Consider the following 8,309-nt stretch of genomic DNA (forward strand, 5'->3'; position numbering starts at 1 on the left):
GTCTGAATGCAAAGTTAGTACACACATCTGTTAGAAGTTGGCAGTAACTAAGATTCATCTTGGTCCGGATGCCGCACGCAGTCCGTGAAGGTATCATGCCCCGGATATTGATATGTTGTTGTGCACGGGAATCCTCGTGGGGTCCTGGCGTGCCGCAGGTCTGGTTCTGTGTTTTACATACTTTTCTCAGATATTTCCTCATAGGGAATCTATCGATATCAAGCCACGATTGTTTACAAATAACGTGAGTCGAATTTCCTGTTCAGTAGCCGTCATGTTTAGTTATTATAACCATCACCAGCAATTAGCAAGCTAACGTTAGCTGTTGGTAACGTTATCAACCGTTAGCTTACCTTAATGTCAAAAACCGAAATGAACAACGACGTTCAGGTGAAGAGTTTCATATTTATGGAAATACTTGACATTAACAGCATTTCTCTTGTCTGCAGATGGTATTTATTCAGTTGCTTGCCCGGTACTTAGTACGTAGTAGTGTTAAAAGTCTCCTTAAACCCAAATTCCATGTTGAGGTGTTTATGTTTTTAATTTCCTTTTAACCAACTAAAAGAATGTCGATGACTCAACTTGTACCGGGAACACAGATTCGTTCTGCGTCCAATAAAACATCATCTTGAATCTGATGCCCTTCCCCCAACTATAAATTAAAACAAAAAGTGCATTTGTTAGCATCATTGTGACTGACTTGATGCTAAATTCGAGCTTCGGGTGACTTCGGGTGGATTATATGTATAAATATATATAAAAGATCGTGGTCAATCCAGAGCTGGTGGTTAGTCTATTCTCTTCTATTTAATTTTGATTTGTTAAAATAATACAGATGTTGCGTCTTGTTTCTGCTGTGTTGTGCACTTATGATGCGGATAAAGGCCTTTTGCATCGTTTTAAGGCTTTTCCTCCCAACAACTACTCATAACCATGGTTGTAAATATTCTTCAATTGCAAATAAATGGCTGGGTTCAGTCCTCAATTGTAATGGCAACAGACGTGCCAAATATTATGGCAGGGATTTCTTTTTGAGGAATTTGTTGTGCAATTAGAAAAGAAAAAGTAGTTGAAAGTACACCAGGATCACGTCTCTTGCTCTAAAGCAAATATGCGAACATTTTGATTATCATTTATATTCTTTATAGTAAGAATTGATCACCAAAAATGTACTTCACAAATATTTTATTGTGTCTGAAGTTTCAAATGACCTTTATTTAGAAACTTTTCATCTGAAATCACATTGCAATTCTTAAAAAGAATCATTAAATTACTTGTGTAACATTGCTAAGTGGCCTTTGGCTCTGATGGTGGCCCTGAAGTTCAGTTTTTACTGATGACCTCTTTGACACTGGCAGAACAGCATCAAACTTATATTGAAGCATACGGATTTATGAATATAATGTGTTCTAATATTCTCCTTATTCCACTTAACTTTGTAAAATTTCCTGAACTTTAACTCTTCAACTGAAGGGCATAATGTGTGTTTGGCTTCACTGTTTAAAGAATATTATTTATCAGCAATGTGGATTCTCTCCTCTTTCTAATTGTAAGTAATCTAAATGTCATAACAAAGTGAACAGTGAGTGTTTTGCACTCCTTTCTGTCATGTTTTTTAAGTTTCTCTGGGGCTTTGGCACAAAATAAGGAGTAGCATATACCCCGCATTTATACATATTTGTACCTTGACCAAAATGAATGCTACAGAAACTAGGCTGTCATTTAAAGACAAAGTCATTTACACTGTATACTTCCTGGTAATTTGAAAACTGTCCCTGAAAATTCATACCAACTTGCATCTTTCCGCAAGTATCACGCGCTAAATGGAAACTCCAGTTAAACCTGAACATCAACATGTTCAAGTGCTTCGCTCAGAAGCAGACGGGCGCACATTTTTGATGAAAAAAAACTTGCACAATGAATTTCAGCAAAACAGGACAGTGTTTGATAACATGTCTGTCTTGCAGGATGATACGACTAAACGCATTTCAGCTGGTATAAGTTGGACTACAAAGAACAGAGACCTGTTGAGGCTTTCAAAAATAAGGAGACATTTGTGGGCAAGTGCTGTGGGAAAACGTTACATTTGATGTCAGCATGTCAGATATTATGATCAATGTTTGCCCTTCTGAGGACACCTCTCAGAGAGCGATCCTAACAGGTAAGAAGAAGAAGAAAAACAAGTTATTTCATAAAAGGATGCGGCACTTGGAGGCTAAGGGCTACCTGAGAGGTAAACAAAATTACACCAACCACAGTAAAGACTACAGACATGACCAAAGTCAGCGACAGAATGAAACTTTCACAAAGCATCCTTTCACTGCTGCACCAAACAAACGTTCACCTCATCTCACAAGTGTTGCCGGTGCGTCCGACTTTAGCTCCAGACCCTCAACATCCACCCACAGCCGGCCTTCAGTGCCTGTCATTGTGAATAGCAAAGGCAGAGATGAAAAGCCAAATGAACCTGTGACAGCAGCCACCGACCACAGGCCTTCAGTATCAGGTAGCCATAGACCCGCCACCACGTCAGCAGGAAACCCCAATAAGTTCCTCTCTATTGACTGTGAGATGGTAGGTTCAGGACCAAAAGGTAGCATCAACCAGCTTGCACGCTGCAGCATCGTGTCCTATGAAGGAGATGTCGTTTATGATAAGTTCATCAAACCCTTGATGCCTGTTACGGACTACCGCACACGATGGAGCGGCATTCGACCCAGAGACCTCATCAAGGCCACGCCATACTCGGAGGCCAGGAAAGAGGTGAGAAAGTCTTATATTCTGAAATAATTGAAACAGGTTATCACACAAATATTGGTTTAGCAAAACAAAACCTAACATGGTACTGGAGAAATAAATAGACACTTAAGTTAGGTGGTTATTGATCGAAGGTGCTTTCAGGGAACAGCAAACACTACAGCAGTCTCTTCCTTTTCACGGTCTCTTCTGTGCCAGCAAAGACGGCAATAATTGAAATGTTTTGTCCATTTGCTTCGATAGATACTGAAGCTGCTCATGGGAAAGGTGGTTATTGGTCATGCCATCTTCAATGACTTCAAGATCCTCCATTACTCTCACCCCAATGTCTTGACCAGGGACACGTCTCGGATCCCTCTGCTCAACCGGAAGGCTGGCTTTGCTGAGAGTGAGTGCGCTTCGCTCAAGAGACTCACCAAAGCCATTTTCAACCGTGACATCCAGGTAAGCAAAGGCTGTCTGGCTCCAAGTGTGTATTTTAAAAGGAACCACAATGTATAAGACTTACCGTGCTGTTATTATCTCTCCCAGTTAAATGTTTTTAAAAACAGATATTTATAGTATTTAAAAAAAGTTTAAACCTCAGAAGCTGCCATAACATGTGCAATGCATTTTAGGTCGATGATGTGATCTGGCTCAAGCAAAATTGTAATTTTTAGTCCTAAATTGAAATAATGGCGTCAACTCAATTTAATTGATGTCATCAATATGATGCTGAACTCTTCCTCTCTTGTGTCTACAGACTGGGAAGAAGGGTCACTCTTCTGTGGAGGACGCCAAAGCCACTATGGAGCTTTACAAAGTGGTGGAAGTGGAATGGGAGAGGACGCTTGTCTCCAAATCAATGGCCAGTTAGTGCCAGGTTCAGGAAGAAATCACAGAAATAAACCCATTTTAACAAGGTTGTTTGTTATGCTAAACAAAACCCCATCATGATCAAAAATAGCAGTTTAAAGCCATTGCTGAGCATTTTCACCTTGGAGCTACAGCGTACAAATGCTGGTTCAAATGTAACAGATTCAAATGTGACAGACTTATGCCATAGTAAGACCCCCTTCCCCTACCTGCCTACCTGTAAGTCGCTTTGGATAAAAGTGTCTGCCAAATACATAAACCTAAAGCTGTTGGGTCAACTTGGAGAATTGGACTGGCAATGAGGAACAAGGTTAGTCTAACATAAGCGACACATTGTTGTTGTTTTTCCTTTTTGGCTTTGTGATGTGTAGAGGCAAAGCTAAATTTGATACACACAGGGCCTGCATTGTAGATGACGCAAACATTTTCACTTCCAAAACGTAACATTCTTTCTCAGGGTTTTTGATAGAGTTGAAATGGTGCTCCTGCCACTTGAGGGCAGCCATGTCTTTCCAGCAACAAATATACATGATTGAGACGGTTTGTTTGTCGCCATACAGCAAAAATGTTGGATCAGAGTATCACGAGGTAGATATTTTGTTAAAAGGGTCAGTTGTCTACATTCATCCCACATTTGTGTATTCTCATCCTCCTCCTGCGTGCTCACTTTTGATGGAAAAAGAAAATTAAATTGAAGTAAAATGCCACAAAATGGGCTCGATCATATTTGTAATATTTTGAAGAAAAGGACTGTTGACGTAATATTGTCAAAGGGTTCATATTTAACCGGTTATGTTCCTCAGGGCCAGATCACGCCGACATGTACGTGTGTAAAGAACATTCTCAGTTAATGGATGTTGGTGATACTCTCTTTTGAAATTGGTGTAAAATCAAGATTATTTGAAGCCTAAAGGGAAAATAAAAAGTTGATAGTCACTGATCGGTATGAGATTTTCCTTAAGAGTCGAGTTGGTTTCTAAAACCCACTTATTCTGCAAAGTGTGAGGATGTGACTTATTGGTTCTGATGGTAGACGAACCACTAGTGTTAAGTTGATTATCTTAATGCATTTCTTTTGAAAACTGAAGTGGTTTCTTTTAGAGTTTGTTGAGTTTCTGTTGAGTCTCAGACAAATTAATTTGTCTTCTTTACATTCAGCCTGGTTTTAACTCCAATAAATCATTACCACATTATTTCTGAGGTCTTTATTGTCATAACACTTCCAACACTAATGTAACTGTGACAGCTCGTACATATGTCCTATGGTTAATTGTAAAAAAGAGCACGTTCACTTTGGAAGTTTCTTTCAACTTTCATGTCACATCAACATAGACGTCATCAGATAATGTGCTGAGAGACTTTTGTGGCCTCTTACACCAGTGAGAGCAGAAATAATATAAAAAACGTGGTTACATAAACACCAGCTACGACAAAGCTACAGTAAAAGCTCACATGTGACTATACACTTAAATCAGCATCACAAAACAACAAACTTTACAGTGGTATTGATTATTTAAAATTCTTGGATTAGACTGAAATCGTGTTTAGTGAAATGTAAATGGAAGAAAAGTTGAAGCTGATACTACATGTGACACAAATCTTCTGGTTTTAATGTGTATTTTTTTGTGTTAAAACTTGTTTGTGACAGAGCTGAATGTCTCATAGATTTTAGGTATGAATACTAATACATTTTAAAAATGCCTTTTTATGCTTCCCACAAATGATCTTGTTGATCTCTAAGAGTATCAACAAATTCAGCTGTTTTACTTTAGCTGTTTTAGATGATTTTACTGTAAATTACTGGGCACTATCTGACAACCATGACTTCTTGGAACAGTTTCCTGGGCCATCTGATCTTGTAGATGTTAAGTTCTGATTCTCAGTCAGCGGATTGCAGATGTCATTTTCATAATTTGACATCTTTTGGATACGAAATTCCATCATAATCCTTCAACTAAAATTACTCACTAATAATTAAAACAGTCAACCTCAGGTTGCTGCTTGAGGAAAAGTCAGGAGGGTCAGCAGGCTTTATCCTCTTGGGACCAACAAATGTGTCAGATTTCAAGAGAATGCATTTAAAAACTGTCTTGTGCTAAGTGGTGATCCAACACATGCGAACAAGCCTCTAACACATTTGTCTTGTTTTCTGAATCAGTTTCTTTCTTACTTTTATTAATGTAAAAAAACTAAAGGAGTATTTTAGCATCATTACCAGCCTGTTTTAATCTGCCTACACGGCCTTTGATCTGTTTGGATATCATTTTATCACCTGCCACGTTTGGCACCCGTCAAAACTCTGGTCAGAGTCTCACTGCTCCACTTTGTCTCCCCTCTGGCATGTGTTTGTCCTTAAAGCTCAGTGTATCAGCACTATTTCCCTGCTGTGAATTTGACACCAGCACATTAATTATACAGCATGCCATCCTTCCTGAGAAAGCACACCAGACACAACTACTGGGCATAAAAGCCTCATTAATGAGGTAGAAAAGCACCAAACAGTCCACACTAACCCAAGCCATGATTCACAAGCACTTTTTGAGAAAATATGGTGATACTTTTTAACATCTGCCAGATTTGTTTTCAGCTGATCATTTCCTAGCGACCCTGTGATGGACTGCTGACCTGTCCAGGGTGTACCCTGCCTCTCACCTGCAGACAGCTGGGATATGCTCCAGCCCGACTCTTAAAGGATAAACTGGATATGGAAAATGAATTCATTTCCCACAGGACACAAAAAGCATTTTCTTTATAAACCACTGTTAGCAAAGGGGTGTAAATATAATACTGAATTAGACACCAACTAAAATTAATTTCCATCATTATTATTATCATTCTCTTTTCTGGTAAAAGAAAGAGCCAACTGTCAGTGTCTTTATTGATGAAAACTTATTGATCTCTGTGTAAAGTCTACAGGTTAAGAATATACTGCCTGAACTTAGGCTGGCAGGAGAAATGCTAACATGTGCAATGGACTGGCCGGTGCTCAACCAAACCTGGAATCTTTTGGAGCTCATCCACCTCATTTGTTTTTGGTTTCTATCTTACACACATAATCAAAACGTACCACTTTGTTGTCATGTGATGCCTTTCATTCACAAAGTAGCCTAAGTTGCGTCAGCTTTTGGGTTAAAGACCAGCCCCCTGCGACTCTTAAAGGATAAACTGGATTTATTTTCCACCAGTTTGTGGAAAAAGTGCTGCATCTATCTCTCTGGTTTAGATGATCTGTGAATCATTTTGTTAGCTTTATAAATGAAACCCAGAACTTTAACAACCATAAAGAGGATTTTTGTGTGAGTTTGATATGTTAGAAATATGTTTAAACTATGTTTTCTTCATCAAGTTCTAGGCTGAATATTTATTTTCTATACATGTCATTTAGTCCTTTGTTAAATGTGCTCACACAATATTAGTTTAAGTGTTTTTCTTAAAATGTGATGTTAAAGAAGATTAAGGGATCAACTGCTGTATTAATAAGACCCTGAATTACATGAAAGAGCACTGCTGGTTTTGTTAGGCAATTCAATAATGATTTTATGGAATTTATTGCCCCATGGGTCAAGTTTCTGGGAGCTAGACGCTTTATATTACTCTTTATTCTTTATTGTATACCCCTTCCCATACACACATCACACACTGTACATATTAGTCATGGCCCAGCATTATCACCATGTGCATAATTCGCTTTTTATTACACAGTGCCACACCATCGGGAATTCGTCCACTCTACAGTTTTTTAGATAAACTCACACATATAGTATATACAGTGTGAACTGGTGTGTAATTCAAGCATCCTACAGCTCCTCAATAAGATAAATGGGATAATTGATTAGGATTAGTTCATTATTTCATTGAATCAATATTTTGTGTGAAAAAGGTCGCCCATAGTGACCAGTACTCAGAATGATCATGTTTCCAGGTGGTAGAGAACATCTGGGTGATTCATTAATGGTTTTCATGTTAAAGCCTCTCTGTTCTCTGCTTTAAAAATAAAAAAGAAGATTTGCTGGTGTTTGAGCACGTGTGGTAAAGAATAGGTTCACTTGTCTACTGGAAGCAGGTTGTCATACAAGAATGTTTGAGTCACTACATGTAAAACAATTCTACCATCAAACATATTTACACTCATATCGTGTAAATATCCATGAAATGATTATCGTGTAGTTATAATGAGTTTGATTATCCTTACAGTGTTGTTACCTTTAGCAGACATCTGGAAGAGTTTTGATCTCCTGTGAAACAGCTGTGACAGGTCAGTAAATACTTTGATTGTTTCCGATATTCGAATAAACTGTAAGATTAGTAATAATCTGTGTCATTGTTTTCAGAAATTACACCATTTCACAGAGGTTTCTGAAACAGTCACCAATTCGTGTCCTGGGATATTGCTTTTTCCTTCTGTGGCCAGATAAAAACATTTCTGAATAAAAATTAAGTGTCTAGGCTCTTAAAGAAAATGTCATGAACGGAATATTTACCAATTTGAATTTGCAGCAAAGGAGGCTAGATGAGTTGCAGTATGCGTACAACTGAGAGCCCAGAAAGTCTCTGATTACAGTGTAGCTGAAGTTCTTCTGCTCCCTTGTGGCCAAAAAAGTCCGATGAAATGCAGCTTTAACATTGAGTCATGTGTTGCCAAAAATCAGGTATTTCAATTTATATGAGATTAACATTTGGGGACCTCCCACTTA

General features: G+C 38.4%; 1 protein-coding gene across 1 annotated transcript; it reads left to right on the forward strand.

Moving 5' to 3' along the window:
- The first annotated feature begins 99 nt into the window (after nt 1-99).
- On the forward strand, nt 100-4,808 carry isg20l2 (interferon stimulated exonuclease gene 20-like 2). Its single transcript, XM_072393751.1, has 4 exons — nt 100-158; nt 1,971-2,766; nt 3,004-3,204; nt 3,503-4,808. Exons 2-4 carry the CDS (start codon nt 2,101-2,103, stop codon nt 3,614-3,616), a joined length of 981 nt encoding a protein of 326 aa, XP_072249852.1. The 5' UTR covers nt 100-158; nt 1,971-2,100; the 3' UTR covers nt 3,617-4,808.
- The last annotated feature ends 3,501 nt before the right edge of the window (nt 4,809-8,309 follow it).

Source organism: Leuresthes tenuis, unplaced genomic scaffold (genome assembly GCF_036924035.1).
Source record: "Leuresthes tenuis unplaced genomic scaffold, fLeuTen1.0.hap1 SCAF_10, whole genome shotgun sequence".
NCBI lineage: Eukaryota > Metazoa > Chordata > Actinopteri > Atheriniformes > Atherinopsidae > Leuresthes > Leuresthes tenuis.

Bases quoted from the DNA above. Each gene is read 5' to 3' on its own strand.
- isg20l2 (XM_072393751.1), top strand. From the start codon at position 2,101: ATGTCAGATATTATGATCAATGTTTGCCCTTCTGAGGACACCTCTCAG. The intron at 2,767-3,003 runs GTGAGAAAGTCT...TTGCTTCGATAG, and splicing joins ACTCGGAGGCCAGGAAAGAG to ATACTGAAGCTGCTCATGGG. The intron at 3,205-3,502 runs GTAAGCAAAGGC...TTGTGTCTACAG, and splicing joins TTTTCAACCGTGACATCCAG to ACTGGGAAGAAGGGTCACTC.